At 41.8% G+C, this 16,748-nt stretch overlaps 1 protein-coding gene across 6 annotated transcripts in view; it reads right to left on the bottom strand.

Moving 5' to 3' along the window:
* Positions 1–210: 210 nt before the first annotated feature.
* Positions 211–16,748, bottom strand: part of LOC133507302 (CLIP-associating protein 1-B-like) — a 28,562-nt gene continuing 12,024 nt past the window's right edge. For 2 of the 6 annotated variants that reach the window (XM_061832246.1, XM_061832215.1), the window contains 23 exons: positions 16,403–16,480; positions 16,156–16,323; positions 16,022–16,068; positions 14,409–14,603; positions 13,769–13,864; positions 13,523–13,702; positions 11,187–11,284; positions 11,065–11,088; positions 9,994–10,226; positions 8,480–8,543; positions 8,093–8,256; positions 7,791–8,013; positions 7,531–7,647; positions 6,079–6,222; positions 5,890–5,996; positions 4,345–4,492; positions 4,088–4,271; positions 3,653–3,706; positions 3,405–3,583; positions 2,706–2,834; positions 2,420–2,626; positions 2,225–2,341; positions 211–1,746 (listed from right to left, as the gene is read on the bottom strand). In XM_061832246.1, the coding sequence (XP_061688230.1) occupies positions 1,663–1,746; positions 2,225–2,341; positions 2,420–2,626; positions 2,706–2,834; positions 3,405–3,583; positions 3,653–3,706; positions 4,088–4,271; positions 4,345–4,492; positions 5,890–5,996; positions 6,079–6,222; positions 7,531–7,647; positions 7,791–8,013; positions 8,093–8,256; positions 8,480–8,543; positions 9,994–10,226; positions 11,065–11,088; positions 11,187–11,284; positions 13,523–13,702; positions 13,769–13,864; positions 14,409–14,603; positions 16,022–16,068; positions 16,156–16,323; positions 16,403–16,480 (3,040 nt within the window). In that variant the 3' untranslated portion in view covers positions 211–1,662. Of the gene's footprint in view, positions 1,747–2,224; positions 2,342–2,419; positions 2,627–2,705; positions 2,835–3,404; positions 3,584–3,652; positions 3,707–4,087; positions 4,272–4,344; positions 4,493–5,889; positions 5,997–6,078; positions 6,223–7,530; positions 7,648–7,790; positions 8,014–8,092; positions 8,257–8,479; positions 8,544–9,993; positions 10,227–11,064; positions 11,089–11,186; positions 11,285–13,064; positions 13,170–13,522; positions 13,703–13,768; positions 13,865–14,408; positions 14,604–16,021; positions 16,069–16,155; positions 16,324–16,402; positions 16,481–16,748 lie in introns of all 6 variants that reach the window. The other 4 variants (XM_061832209.1, XM_061832223.1, XM_061832233.1 and 1 more) reach the window with 4 other exon arrangements.

The raw sequence follows: 16,748 nt of genomic DNA, 5'->3' as shown, positions 1-16,748 counted from the left end.
TAGTGATAAATAAAATTTGAAGCGTTAACTATGTCACAGCTACTTTTTGTTTGACCAAAAAGAAAGCTTATCTAAGAATCCAGTGATATTTGTATTGTTCCAAGATTTTGGTGTCTAGAATAAACGTCTCATAGCGCCATCTGCTGATGGAAAGTAGTCAGTAATTAGCCCTTAAGCATGGTAGAGTGATAGGGAAAGTACAAGTCAACAGACAATGGCAATTCAGTTTATTTAAGTCTCAATTGTGACATAAATACTTGCAGTCAGTCTGCTGAATATAAATATAGCATTGTGTGGTGGGGAACGGTAGGGGTGCATGCGTGTAGGTGCTTTCAATGGGTTTTATTGGCAAGATACTAACAACCTCTCTTCGCTCACAAGTCTGCTTGGTCCAAGACGAGCTTTGGTCTACTATAGGAAAAGAGGTGTCTAACTAAAGGCACGGGTACAAGATGACACCGAAAGTGGAACATTCAACGTTAACAGTCCCACTGCGACAAGGCCATGGAAAATGGAGGCTGTCTCTTCAAAGATTGTGATGCCAGGATATGCAGATCAGAGCCATACATGAGGTGCATTTGTACAAAATGATTGCTGTGTTTTTATTTCTTTCCAAACATTTACTTGTAACGCTTGGACTTAGTGATTAAGTCCAAAGTTTGATTTTAGAACGCCACTCCCTTTTCAGCGGAAGACAGGACTACAATCTTTGAGAGGAAATGCAGTAAGGTCATGAGGACAACATTGACGATCACAGGCTGGCTCAAGGTCATTGTCACCATCAGGAAGCTTTTCCAATTCAGATGCTGATTGTCTGTTTTGTATTTTTTAAAACTCAAATCTAACAAGTGTCTTTTCAGAACATCTTTTAAAAGCATCTAACTTATGTTTGCAACATTGACCTTATATTTAGTGTTCTATAGAAAACATTGATAGTGGTCTTAACCTATTGGTTCAACAGTAACATGATTGTTTGATTTGTGGACCAAGCTCAGGATTGCGGATCAGAAGATCATCTACTTGTAAGTAGTGAAATTCAAGAACTTCATTTATGAACTACACTAACACATTCGTAAGTGTGTCACCAAATCTCCTATTAATTAAATTAAAGGACTTAAATCTGCATATAGATTTCTTTCTAAATATTCTGGAAGACACTTAAATGTCCTATGGAAAACAATGGAATGTAGTGTCTTCAAATTGTGTGTTTCACTTCATTTGAACAAAAATGTACTGTTTGGCTCCAAAAGTCTATTAAGCTTGAAGTCACTGGCCAGCCAAGTGATCCTCTGTTGCAAAGACAAACCATCTTTTTGAAGACACGCCTTTCTCTGATCTTCCAGGAAGTCAGTCGATGCTTTCAGTAGGGGACAGCAGTTGGTGATTCAGCACTTCAGGAAAATAAGTGCATAGATGAACAGCTTTCTTTCATGAATTGATGCAGGAGGGTGAACATTTTCAAAAAGATCCACTTGAAGGGTCGACGAAAGGGGGACTTGTTTAGGCACATCTTCCGTTTTCATCGTACATCATGGAAAAAAAACTCATGATATCGCTTTCATGATGCTGATTTTTGCTATGAGATAGCATTACGTGGAAAATGGCAGAAAAAAATGCCAAAATGGTGCTAACAGGGTGAATGTGTTAAAAGTTAGAAGCAAGTTAGTAGGAAGAGATGTCGGAAGAGCTGCTGCTATTGCTGGTGGATGCCTGGGCCCTCTTAATGTAGAGGTTGAGCAGCTTCATCTGGAAAAGGAAACATTTTTCTTTACTGTAGAAATTTTCTTGTTTTGTTTAAAACTCCCCAAAACCTCAAATTACCTGGGATAAATTGCCAATAAGCATTTTCGGGTGTTGCAGAAAGAAAAAAAAAATCTGTAAAGTGAATCTGCAGGTGCCACACTGCAAGTATGCAGGGGTCCAACTCCACTTTCATTCCAATATATGTAATTTGTAAATTTTCACTGCTCACAACGGTGCATTTGGAAATCCAATCTGACACCCTAATTCTACTCTGAGTGGTCTGCACATTCCAACGTTTTGTTTCTCCGAACAGTCAGAGTTCTCCTTCCCATTTTTCTGTTCTTACTTAATTCTCCAAGTTCTTTTGACGTAATTGTTCTTAGGAGACCAAGCATGAGCTCAATTCACTTCTGCCTTGGGCCAGCTAAAATGTACACTTGCACGGTATGGTGAAAGCCTAACAAAATGGAGGTGGTGGTACCTTGCTGCCGGTAAGCTGAGACAGGTAGGGTTTGAGTTCTTCGCCAATCACAGTATAGATGGCTACGAGGCAGAAGACGCTGGCCTTTCTCACGCTGCTTTCAGTGTCGTCGTAGCCCTGCGACATGACAACATGCCAAACTCATGGAAACGAAGCACCGGCACCATTCGGGCTCACTGTGAATTTCGGCTTCACCTGCAGTAAGCCTGGAATGATGTCATGCAGCAGCTGATGCAGCGGCTCCTTTGTGATGCGTTCGATGGCCCTTGTCTGCATCTTGATTGCGGCCAAATTGATTGGGTAGTCTGCCGTCTGCACAATGGGACAAAGCACCTTGATGCACTGCTCCGGGTGGATTGAGACCGCCAGTGTGGATGCAGCCTCCTCTGCAGCACGCACCACCTTTAACGGATAGATGCGAATGTTAGACCAAATCAAGCAAGTTACCATTTTTGAGTATCTGCCAAAAGATGTCGCTCACTTCCTTCTGCGAGTCTTTATGAGCTTCCAGTGTCTTCATGATGGTGAGCTCGGCATAGTTCTTGAAGCGGGATGGTTGATTTCTCAAGATCTCCTTCAAGACTCTCAAGGCCAGCGCTCGGATCATGTACTGAGGAGCCCCAAAATAGAATTTACGTGGGAAAGTGAAAATACTCCAAATTAGATTCACAAATCAAATTTTAGATTAAACTGGAAATTGATTGTACTTTAATGGAAAGGTATCATTCAAATACAGTGGTACCTCTACTTACAAAGTTAAGTCGTTCCGGAAGTCATTTCAGAATGTAATTTTTTTTTTTTGTAAGTACAAGCGCATTTTACATGTAAAGAGCGTAATCCGTTCCAAAAATAGATAGCTCTCCTTACCCACATACTATGACATTACAGAACCTTAATTGATCTTTTTCTTTTTAAATCACTTTTCTAAAGCTCACTGGTGACTCAATTTTGGCTAGCAACAAATTGAAATATATATATATATGTTCTTACAATAGCTCATAACTGTAAAAAGTGATAAATTGGGGAACTAGTACTTTAAAGTACTACTAAACTTTAGGTCAGGATTATGCTACAATATACACTATATTCAAGTTCCTTTTTAAGACTCAACCTTCAATTTTGTAAATTCCTGGTCTAATCACATGTAAAGTTTCCAACTTTAAAATTCCCAGCTCTTTACATCTTTATCACTCAGCATCTCCAGGAGAAGCAACAGAATGGCCTTGAAGTGTTCATCCCAAACCACTTGACTGTCCTCCCGCGCCAACTTGAGCAGCTCCAAAAGGGTGGCGCGGCGCTCCTCACCGCCCCCCTGGGACAGCTCCTTCAGCAGCTGCCCAACCAGTTGCTCGGTCACTCCTGAAAGGGAAGCGTAATTCAGAGCAATTCTGCATGTGACCTAGCAATCATATTACAATATGCATTTACCTGGGACGTTTCTAGGGTTCTGGATCTCATTTTCAACGCATTCTTGCTGGCGTGCTGAAGACAATAGGAAAAGAATCAATCGTACTTACTTAGAGGAGTGATTCCGAACCAGTGTGTATTGTTGGAGATCATCAGGTGATACAAAAGTTTGTATTTCTTCACTCCAAATAATGTATTGTAACTATCATATGTATTGTATTTATCCATGCCAACAACACAGAATCATGAAATGCGCTTCTACTAAGATGGTAAAAGGCCCAATCCACCTGTGTATGCACATCTTTCAATGCAAATAAAATAACTATATTCTACAAATAAAGCCCACATTTCACCTGAAATATATTTAAGTAAACTGAGAGGAGATCATCGTTATTTCAGCATATAGTATACAGAATGTTGATTGATGGCATGCAGTGAGACTAAGCTGTGACGCACCATGTTGCCGCAGCTCCATAACATCGTAGTTGTGCGGGTTGTATTCTCTGAAACGCTGCAGAGTGAATGAGCGTGGAAAAGGTGTGTTCAGTAAAGAAGTCTTATTGTCCAGGGCTGTTCGACCGGCATCCACCACATCGCCATAAAGCCTAAGGTCAGCGTGGGTGGGAGCCCCAACTCCAAACTGAGAGAAACTGATTAGTACTTGGCGTGGCAGCATAACACAAAGAACAACATAAATTGTCCGTTCCATTCACCATAGCGTCCCGTGTTCCATCTCGCTTTTGTGGCTCTATCGCCTCTTCTTGGCTACGGTAACTGAAGTTCCGGATTGCTTCAGTGACACTACGCAGAGAACTGTCGATCTCCTCAGAGTTCAGGTTCTCACCGTCATACTCCAGCATGCTGCATAAATGAGAACAAATTGTGTTCATTCATAAAAATGTGCAAGTACATCTGGACAAAAAAGTGAGTACCACAACAAAGCGTTTACCCTAAAAGACAGCATGAAAACAATTACACAAAACCCTTTCCCCAATGCTTGTACGTGAAGAGGCACGACAAAGTAGACTTGAAGCCAGAAGCAAAAACACAGTTTGAACAGATGAACGTGGCACCTTTTGATTGTCCCCTGATTTAAAATAAGAAGCAGTGTTTGAGCTGTGGCTGTAAATACGTCCCTAGGTGTACAGTCAACTAACTCACGTTGTCAGTTCACCTATCAGGAGCTTCTAAAGCCATGACCTCATCATCTGGGCTTCCCCATTTTCTTTAAAGACGTAGTAATTTTTGCGCACGTAAACTTTTGACCTCGAGTAAAATAAAATAAAATTCTCTCCGATTATTGTGGCATTTAACAAAACTCAATAATTTTGGTATTCCTGACTGACCGGAAACAGGAGAGGTATAGTCTGATTTGACTTCAGACATTAAGACAAAAAATAAAAGTGTGTCAGGGTTAGGGTTTTGCTCAGTGTACGTAAACCTAGTGGGTGTACAGTGTACTAAAATACATACCAAAGTAGTTGTTCAGCCTGTCTGGAGTGGCGGCTAACAGAACTGCTTTACAATTGAACTTTTTTGGTTTTGAATCTCAGCTCGGATCTTTCTGTGTGGATTTTGCATGTTATCTCCAGGTCCAAAATCATGCATGCTAGGCTGATTGAAGACTAAATTGTCCACGAGTCGTTTGGTTTTGAAGAAACAAATCACTGTGGATGAACCCCCAAAATGCTCAATAATTTGGTGGAAAATATCAAATAACCTCAAGTAGTTTAAATCATAAATACAGTCGTTTGTCAGATTCTCCAGCATACATATTATCGAAACCCAGACATGTTCAGGAAAGCCAATCAATTAATCCTCTTCCTTGTCAAAATAACTTTTGACCCTTAGTCCTACCTGTCAATAGTTTCAGAAAATGCCAATTTTCTCTTTTTTTTTTTTTTTTATAAATAGAAAGCTACAATTTAATCTTGTACAATGAATAGCCGCACACTCGTGTGAACTTCCACCTTACGTAGGAATACTTCATTTCCATTTTAGCGATAATGATGAAAGAAAGAACTTTGAAACTCAATTTACAATCTATAGGACTCCACATATCAGATGACTGATGACAAAGTGTAAAAAGAAGCTGTGGCTGCAAGCCAGGGCAGACTTGAGATAAGTGTCAAATAAGAAGCAACACTGTGCTACATTAGCCATTTGTAGCTAAAAGCAAGTAATTAAGATCCAAATTCCCGACAGGCTCTATGGGAGAAGCAGTAAAATCTGAATTGATATTTATTTGACACATGTACCTGGGAGAAAGCCCCCCATGGGAGCAGGTGGTGGGAGATGTCAGCGGGCTGCTGCGGCTGCTGGGCTGGCGCGGAGCTGTTTGACCTGTCGAGCTCATGGGAGATGTCTGCAAATGACAACACAAGTCTCCATGAAAGCTGAAATTTGAAATCCCTGTTAGTGGGTCTGTGCGCACAGGCAGGCGTTACCATGCTGATGCCACTCCTGCTCTTCAGGTGGTTGTGCAACAGCTTGGTTGTCCCATCTTGGAAGGTTTTGGGCAGAGCCCCAAGTAGCATGGTGAACTCTGGGGTGTTGAGCTCAAACAGGGCAATGAGCACCACCTGGGCTGCCTGCATGCGAGCATGGATGCACACACACACGCGCACACACTGAGATGACGGGCTGCAGTTTTGTGCCACATTCTCGGGTCTCTGCGAGGCATAACTACACAAAATTCAAAGTTGGAGCGGAAAATATCTGATGAAAATGAGCTAGACGTCAAGTTGCAAAAATTCTGGGAATTTTCAAAGTTGAGAATCAACAGGAATTAACTCCAATAAACCAACAATTTGACTCCGAATAAGGAACTTAAACACATATATTTGAAAACATTTTAGAGTAATCCTGACTAAACAATATTTCATGCAAAGATAGTTGAATATCTATCCTATTTCTGAATCAAATACACAGAGCATAGGAGACTGCAGTACAGTGCTATTGAGCCTATGCCCCCCTATCAGCACTGTCAATTCCTCCATCACATGTACAGATAGTTTCCATAATGTAATACAGGGCTCCTTTCCTTTCATATTTTGAATGTGACTTTTTTTTACCATATTCAAATGGTCTGTGTGTTTTTTTTGTTAATTTTCGTACCGCTGATCCTCACGAGGGATGCTGGGGTGCTGGAACCTCTGCCAGCTATTTCAGGCGAGAGGCGGGGTACAGCCTAAAGTGTTCGCCAGCCAAAAATATAGGCCACACATAACCATTCACACTCAAATTCCCACCTACAGGTAATTAAGAGTCTCAGATCATCCTACCAGGCATGTTATTGGGATGTGGGAGGATATTGGAGTACCCAGAGAAAATCCACAGGCACAGGGAGAACTGCACACAGGCAAGCCCAGATTTGAACCTAGATCCTCAGAACTCTGAGGGAGATGTGCTAACCAGCCGTGTACCATGCCATAACATGCTAAACTCCTTTTCATTAAATTGACTTTCATGTTGTTTCAACATTGTAAAGTATCATATCATGTGAGTGCTTTTGCCCACTCGGCATCCATTGCAGCCTCTTCATTCTGAATGGCAGATCCCTCAATTTATGATTCCATTTCAAGGTTGCTTCTTTTTCCCCTACATCTGTTTTCTCAGAATTTATCCTTGCCCGGATGGGGGAGGGGGTCTAAACTAAGGGATGGCAATGATTTTGGTGCAATTTGGACCTGTGAAGCCATCAGAGACTTTTTTTTTGTGATTAAGGGATATATATACTGTACATAAATTTCACTTGACAAAACGTTTATATTTATACTTGAATATGACAGCTTTTAAAATTCCCCATCTTAATTTCTCATGGAAATGTCCCATAGATGTTTGCAATCCATTATATAAGCAGAGCTAGAGTCATAATCTATCAAGCTGTTTTGTTCTACCTGCTTGCACCTCTCCTCCAGGTTGCCCTCTCCTGGCAGAGAGGACACGGTGCTGGCTCGACCCGACAAATCCTCCCAGTTATGAAGGGTCTGGGAGTTTGGTGAGTGAAAAAAATGCTGATTGTGGAAACAAATCAAGATGTGAAAAATAAAAAGGAAGGCATGGAACTAGAGCAGAACTAAATGTAAAACTTATGAGACTGTAGAGGTGACAACAGAAACGTGGCAAAAAAAAAGCAATTACAGTGAAAATGGGTTACCTTCCGGACGTCAGAGCTTTTGGGTTCAGTTGTCCACGTGATTATCCGTGAAACAGCTAGGCGTGTCTCGCTGGTGTTGACAAAGTCAGCCGGGTCCATTCGGTGGGCTAGTGCTTCAATATAGCGTAGGATGGCCACCTTCACCTTCAGGTTGGGTGTCTGCGTCTGATCCACGATGAAGCGCATCAGAATGTTGAACTGCTGCTCATATGGGAAGGATTCACTGGAGACAGGATTTGCATTTCATCAAACTGCACCAACTTATTATATTCTAATGTTTCAACCAAAGTGTATATCCACACCAAGTGACGTCTAGTGCCTTTTGAACTTTGGCCTGGACAGAGCCCAGGAGGTCAGCACCCATTTTCTTCAGCAGCTGGGTAAGTAGAATGAAAAGCCAGTCGTGCAAGTCTTCCCGGTGCAAAACAATGAAGTCCACCAGCGTCTCCAGGAACATGCTGAAGACCTGAGTGAAACATTACAAGACAAGTTTCACATCTGGGATGCACTGACTGACAGTGACTGAGTTGTCAAGGAGGGCAAACACTTACTCTCTGGTGTGTTTTAGAGTCCATACAAGTGGGGAACCATGCAACATAAAAGCAGTTAGTTGTCATTCAGTTAGTTGTTAAATATGATCAGATGACTCTTCTGCTATGGGCATGGAGGCTATATTTAATGTGCGTTACCTTGCTGTGAGGATCAGCAAACATCCTAGTGAAGATCTCACAGAGTCTCTTCAGCTCCACACGACTGAGAAATAAACAAACACAAAGGTTGGGATTGTATAGTGTAAAGCAGTGACTCCCAAACACGTTTGCTGTAAGACATAATCAGAGGTGCTACGGTAAATTATCCCATTTCACTCAAATGGTCCAAGAATGATTATTTGCTGGTGCCCCCTGTATGGAGTTTGCATGTTCTCCTGTGCAGGTTTTCTCTGGGCACTCTGGTTTCCTCCCAAATCCCCAAAACATGCATTAATTGAAGACTCAAAATTGCCTGAAAGTGTAAATGCGAGTGCAAAAGGATGTTTATGTGTGTCCTGCGATCGGCTCGCAACCAGTTCAGGGTGTACCCTGCCTCGTGCCCGAAGATGGCTGGGATGTGCTCCAGAACCCCCGTGACATTTGTGAGGATAAGTGGCTCAGAAAATGCGTGGATTGTTAAATGTATCTTTCGTCATCTATTTATGACAGTCAGGCATAGTGACAGACAAAATAAAAGAATGGTTTTCTATTAGATGTCAGGAAGTTCATATGTAATGAATGCATTTACTTTTTGTGACATATTTGTTGGTGGGCTGTAAGATTTTTCAATTGTAAAGCATGTGCCCTGGCTCCATAAAAGTTGGAAATCAATGCTTGAGTAAGATCATGGCTCAGATAATGGACAGATGGATGTTAATCTAACTTTTCCAGGAATGTATATGAACAAGCATAACTAATGATCTTTCACTAGATAGCGTGAGGTACAATCAACTCATTTTCATCCCACACCTGAGAAGGGTTGTGTCAGGAAGGGCATCCGGCATAAAAATTGTGCCAAACATATGTGCGTTCATCTGGGATGACACACTGTGGCGACCCCGAAAGGGACAAGCCGAAAGAATCTTACTTATTGTAGTAATAGTTTCCCTCACAGGGCTGTTATGACTGTGAACCCATGTAAATGTATGACCTCTGCTTATTATAAACAACAAATTGATTCATAACTACCTTTTAAATCAGTAAAAAAAAAAAGTTCAACTACTACTATTTTCAAGGGTTTTTTTTAAGTGAAGACAAATGAGATATTTTGTTATTTTACCAAAAAAAAAAAAAAAAGTTCATGCACATAATTTGCATTCACAGGTCACATAAAATGATCTGGTGCGACGGATGTGGTCCTCGGGCCTTGAATTTAACACCTGTGAATTAATCACCTCTACCTGTTGCCATTCATACAACAGAAAAATGGCTTTAAATTCAATTTAAGAGGATTAGATTTCAAACTGGGTAACTAATGGTGAGTAAATTGTGACAAGCTCATCATTATTTAGGTATATGGCCTGTTTGTGATATTTTTGTTTGGTGGTATGCCATGAGATTTTTCTATTGTAAAATATGTGCCTTACTCAATAGTTTGGAAAACATTGGCATAAAGCAGTTCTAGGTGTTTGTAAGATGTGCTCAAGACAAAGATTGGGTTTGAAGTTATTAACCTGAGTATTCTGTGGCTCTTCAAAACATGCTGCAATCCAAGCAAGCCCTCCTTTCTCTCTGACCAGTTGGCGCTGGCGCAGTGGTTGAGAATCTCAGCCACATCCTCAGTGTGACGCACACCACCATTGCGCGAGCTATATGAGCGTTCCGAGCAGGCGCTAGAGGCATCACTGTTTGCGTCATCATCAGAGAACATACCCGATGACTCAAAGTGCCGTCGCACTGAACGCTGCTGGAGGAAGAAGAATCACAGAGTTTGGTGCTGATGTCCACTATGGGTTTACAGTAATTTCTCGTGTATAATGCGCACCCATGTTTAATACTCAATCCCCAAAATGACTTCAAAATTCTTAAAAACCCTGCGACCCAATGATGCATTTGCTCTTACCCATATTATCAAAACGTTTTTTGTTTTCCATTTTTTTCTAAATAATTCTGCAAGAAATGTAAGGTTATATGGACACAATACTCTTTGTAGTTAGTTGCTCTTATTTGAAACTTAATCAATTATGGTTGTTCAGTCATCAGTTGTATTTCAAAAGAATATTTCAAAAATTCTGCCTAGGTATGGACAGATACAAGCAAAACGACATATGCAGTCATAAACGATTGAAAGTGTAGCCACACTTTTTTCATAGCCTCTAGGTGGCGGTGGCATACTAGGATGAAAATGTGCATCTTTTGCACATCTAGGTGACTGTGACATGTTGGAATTAAATTGTACAGCTTCTTCTTAACCTCTAGATAGCGGCACACATTTATAAAATAAGAGTCTTTTTCGTGCTCTCCTATAGCCATGTACAATGTGCACTACTGACCTTTAACACTTTGTGGGGAATGAGCGTTATACACGAGAAATTACGGTAGTCTTACTCCTCTGTCAACATGCAGTGAATCGAGACGTATTAGCAGCTATTAGGACCAGACCGGGGTGTTAGCAAGTGAGACATACACATCATCATATGACAACTGTGTAAAAAAACACAAAGTCAGTGAATCACAGATATATAATAAATATATGATCCATGAAAGTATTTCATGCTCATGCTGACACACATCAGCACCAGTACCTTACTCCTCAAGTCTCCTAAGAGCTGAAATGTCAATTCCAAGAGGGAGGAAATAAATATTTATGATGTGTAAGAGATTGATTAATTCAGAGATATAGCAGATTATCGCAAATGCTTCTCACCAGAGCATCAGCAACAGCCGCCTCCACCTCAGTGCCTGTATTGAGGATTCTCATGGCATTGACGGAGGCCGAGATCTGAGCCTGGTGAGACAACCGGTCTGAAACAGAGAGAAAAAATAGCATGTTAACAAGTGCTAGCAGGACATGCTGTCACGCAGTTCAGAAAAATAAATTAGCCTTTCAGAACATCAAAACATTCAATATCTTTTTGAGGCTCATCTTGAGCAATTCAACAGACTGCTTCTCATTGTGAATGCAAAGGTTTGACAACGATCTCTCTCTCTCTTTTTTTTTTTTTTTTAAAATAGGAAAAAGTGAAACTCAATAAACCATCAAATGATGTAATTTAAGCAGCAGATCAAATGTTACTTTAATTTGCAATTCATTGACAAGTGTTTTAGGTAGTCTGTCAGCCACAAATTGTCATGGACAGCGTGCCTCGGGCTGGCACAGTCGGCATGCATTCTACGGTCACCTGATGAGCAGTGGGGAGAAAACTAGCTGCTGGTCAAATGACGGTGCTGGCAAGATGCTGGAGGGCAATCGGGAGATTATCACCACTGATCTAAAACAATGATCTCAAACTTTTATTTTGACTCTGACCAAATTATTTTAGTTTTGTAGAAACTGAGGCGTGAGATGAGATATGAGATCAGTGTCAGAGCATGCAGAGAATATATCAACTGACAAACCAGAGAATCTGCAGGAAGGATGTGAGGAATTTCTGATTTATTCTAGACTTTACAGTAATCTGATCGGTTTGAGCGGTATCGGTGAACAACTACCATTTTATGGTGATTGGCTTTAATGTCATATTTTGCCGCAAAAGTAATTTACGCCACGTTACCATTGTGTACAGTATTTTTGAAACAAAAGCCTACTTTGTTTTTAACCTTGTTACATGTCATTTGACGCAGTACTGTGTATATATATATATATATATATATATATATATATATATATATCTGACAACCAATAGTTATTTTAAAAAACATCAGCGGTGTGGGGCAGAAAACATGCAGTAAAATCTCCATTAGCCCCAGATCCCGTTTTCTATGATTACTGGGCTTTATCTTGTCAACTCAAACACCTTTTTTAAGAGGCTTGTTGTGTTGATTTGACTTTACTGTTTAGAATGCATGACCTGAGCATTAATTTCCAACCTTAATGGAGCCAAGGCATATGTTTTACAATTGAAAAATCTCACAGCACACAAACAAATTTGTCACAAAAAGTCGATACAGTCATTACAGTATCTACTTCCGGACATCTAAAAGAAGATCATTATTTGTTCTGTCACTATGTCACATTTATCCAGCCACCCATTTTCTGAGCCGCTTATACTCACAAATCTTGTGGGAGTGCTCGAGCACATCCCAGCTATCTTCGGGCAGGAGGTGGGATACACCAAGAACTGCTTGCCAGCCAGTCACACTCACATTCACACCTATGGGCAGTTCAGTGTCTTCAATTAACCTACCATCCATGTTTTTGGGATGTGGGAGGAAACCACAGTACCCAAAGAAAACCCACAGAGGCACGGGGAGAACATGCAAACTCCACATAGGCAGGACTGGGATTTGAACCCAGGCTTAGAATTACGAGGCAGACACTTAAACAGTCGTCCAATGTGCTGCCTACATTATATATTGTGAATATATTTTTTTAAGCAATGAAGTACACAAGTGTATATAGTAAACGAAGAATTCATTTGAATAGAAATATTTCTCCAATGTGTGACTTCATCAGTGATCGGTTTCTAAAACTCACTGATCGACACCAAAAATCCTTATCCTATAAAGCCTAATTTATTGAGGACTTCAGTAATTAGGTTTACTGAGATCCTCATATCTCTGTCACCTTTGCTTCCATACTCACCCAGGGGGGGGAAACCCCTGGTAGGGCTGGTGTCACGGCTGCTCTCGCGACTGGTTTCACGGCTGCACCCCTGACTCATGCTGAGTCGAGGGATTCGGCTGCGTGCTAGTGTGGTGAGACACAGACGGACAGACAGACAGCAGTGCAGGGCAAGAGTTTAGCTGTTAGCTTCAGCTCTTAGCATCTTCAGCTATGCAGAAGCATTAGTCATGCAAGACAAGAGAGGGTTAATTGGATAAAAGGGAATAAAACTATTTTTTTTCAACTCTGAATGTCTTTCGCCCTCAAGAATAAATATGTTATTTAGACAAGCATCTGATGAGCCAATCAGGAATTTTCTTCATGTGTGTTTGGGTAATATGCGTCCAAATTCTGGATTTTGGAATGAAAGAACAGAAAATGTTTCTAGGATCTTCTTGTCCTTTCGGCATCTCCTGCTCGTATTCAGTAATCCTTACCGGAGCCTGATCTGGTGGGGCTGGTCTCTCTGCTACAGCCTTGGCTGCGGTGGCCTCGTGGACGTCTACTGTTGCTCAAACTGCTGTTAGCAGCAGTTGTAGCATTGCCCACAGGCATCCGGACCATCCTGCCATGGGTGGAGGTGAGCATTCGGCCAGGGGAACCAGACCTGCTGCTGGCTAAAACACAGAGCTTCAGATAAAGGACAAATGACGAGCACAAATGTCTAATTCAAGCTTCCTCACGTTGAGACTGTGAGACGACCTTTCCTTTGCTGTGAACCCGACTGTCAGGCACTGATGGACGCTTTCCTGTGTTCGTCCTCTGGGTTCGGACTCGACCTAGAAAACAATGAGAAGAATAGTTAAACCTGTAAAAGAATAATACTTTGTTTGCTATTTGCCACACGATTCATTTTTCTTCACATATCAATACCATGCTCAGGTTCAAATGCTTGAACTTTAGGAAATAAAAATCTTAACATTTCCCTCGTGGAAAGAAACTGTACAGATTGAAGGTACACGACGCAATCAATCTACAGAACATGTTGGACCCAGAATAGAAGGGCGAATATCAACATTTGACTTGTGCAAAAATACTAAAAGTTCCATTTGGGAGTGTGTGTGTATGCACCGCGCACCGGTGACCACTGACACTTCCATTGTATTCATGGGAGGAAAAGAGACTACAGGGGAGAGGGACAGGCATCACCCTCCAGATGCACATAGCTACTGTGTGGCTCAATACACCAAGAGAAGTCTGACCATCAAATGAGGCCAGGACAGATACAAGGGGTTTAGGGTCTGGTTTCACAGGTGGACTGGAAGGGCAGTCGGGATTTAACTGTATTACCCGAGTAAATCATAAAAACATGGTGCAACTCACCAAGCGAAGCATAAGATCCAGGTGGGAGAGCAGAGGCAGAGCTAAAGGATGAAGTCGAAACTTGCACTGCCGAAGCCACGGTGGGCATTCGGGTGCGGGCAGTGGCTGCTGCGTTGACATCCACGTCGCTGCAAGAACGCTGTAAGGAGCCTGGTGAGGTGGCGGGGGGGCGTCTGGAAGCTTGAGTCGCTTTACCTAAGAAAAGGTAATCGGGAAACGCAAAATGGTGAACGGTTTTACACGTGCTGTAAAAGCTGGAAAACGCTAATAGTTAATATATGCTTTAAATTACATAGCAGAATTGTTTCTTGCAAATATATCAGCTTTCTGCTCAATTAAACAGGCCTAGATTTTACACTAAGTCGATTTATTGAGGAAACTGAGAAGAGATCATCATTTAGTATTAATTCCCTCACATTTAAAAAAAAAATCCTTGCAATGAGATCGTAAATTCAATCTTTGTCAGCACTATGGAAAAAAAAAAGCAACGTTTGGAAACTACAGCCACACACAAAAAGCAAAAGTCCCATAATTTAAGTTCAGAAGCTATAACTGTCATCAACTTTCTTGATTGTTGACTAACGATAGTTTCTTGTGGAAAAAAAATGCATTTAATACTCCCCAAAAATCACAGGATCCATATACATTGATTCCAAAGCAAATGTTTTAGCTACCAAACTAAATCCATCCAGCCATCTTCCACCAGTTATCCAGGTCACGGTGGCAGTAGCTTAAGCAGGAATGACAGGACTTCCCTTTCCACAGCCACTTCATCCAGCGTTTCCAGGGGGATCCCGAGGCATTCCCTGCCTAGAAGAGATACGTTATCTCTCCAACATGTGCTGGGTTGTCCACAAGGTCTCTTTCTGGTAGGATGTGCCTGGAGCACCTCACCAGGGAGGTGTCTGGGAGGTACTGGTAAATTGAGTGCTTCACTTTTTGACTTAGCTCCTTCTTTACAGACCGATACAATGTCCGCATCACTGCAGACGGTGCACCAATCCGCCTGTTAATTTCCTGCTACAATTTTTCCTCACTCATGAACAAAATTCTAACACTGGTCGTACAGGGACCGAACAGCCCATATCAGGAGATTCGGCACCCAATACTCCAGAAGGACCATCCACAGGACTCCCCGAGGGACATGGTCCAACACCTTATTCAAGTGCACCAAACACATGTAGACTGCTTGGGGAAACTCCCATGCACCCTCAGGACCCTCCTGAGGGTTTTGAGCTGCTCCACTGTTCCACAGCCAGGACGAAAAGCGCATTGCTCCTCCTGAATCTAAGAATTGATTCCCAACGGACCCTCCTCTCCAGCACCTCTGAATAGACCTTAACAGAGAGGCTGAGGAGTGTGATCTTCCTGTAGTTGGAACACAACCTCCGGTCCCACTTCATAAAAAGGGGTACCACTATCCCAGTCTTAAATCCAGAGGCACTGTTCACTGTCCATATGATTTTTTTTTTTCAACTGACAGTTTTCTACCAAGTCCATGTTAGAGAATCACTCTATGGTGGCCTAAATAGCCAAAGCATTGGGACCTTTAACACTAGAGCCAGCAATGTGAACCAAACAGACATTGTTAGTACAATTGTATGTGTTCTTACATCTGGTCACGCTTCTTCCAGTGTTGTTTCTTGGAGACAAAGTTCGACTATAAACAGCAATGGCAAAGGAAAATAGCCATTGTGAAAAGGAACAAAAGCAAAGAGTTGCAATGAGTTTGTTTCAAGAGTCTCACTTCAGGCTCTCCTGCGAGGAGGATGAGGAATGATCAGATGGTGGTAATGACATCAATGTATCACCACTCCGCAGGTGAGCCTGTAGAGCTTTTTGATAGGACGACTCCAAGCACTGGAACAGCTGCTCCGCCTCCCGACTGAAGTGGACATGGAAGTTCCAGTAGCACCTGCAGGGACATCACCAATCATCATATTGGGACTCGCAATTAACATTGTTGAAAACAACAAGCAGTTATTGATACTTACTTCCTTGTCACAGACCGCACCTCAGCATCTGCATCGTGGATGCCTTTCTTTATAGTTTCCATTAAAACAGCCATATGCCTAACGAGCACACATTAAAACAAATATGTGAACATCAACACACACACTCACACACAAAGACTTGTGAACAAACCTAGAGCTCGTCTGGTATCCAGATTTACTCATGTTTCTCCCAAGAGGCAGGGATGGCAGCAGCCATGCAGAAACACAATATGTCTTTTACACAGACTGCTACCCCTCCCCCAGATTGCCATGAAGTCTGCCAAGTTACTGTCCAGTTGCCTTGATAGAATAAACCCCACCCAATGTCACCAATTTCACGCAGTAG

Source organism: Syngnathoides biaculeatus, chromosome 2 (assembly GCF_019802595.1).
Source record: "Syngnathoides biaculeatus isolate LvHL_M chromosome 2, ASM1980259v1, whole genome shotgun sequence".
Taxonomy (NCBI): domain Eukaryota; kingdom Metazoa; phylum Chordata; class Actinopteri; order Syngnathiformes; family Syngnathidae; genus Syngnathoides; species Syngnathoides biaculeatus.
This window is presented reverse-complemented; position numbering and strand designations above follow the sequence as displayed.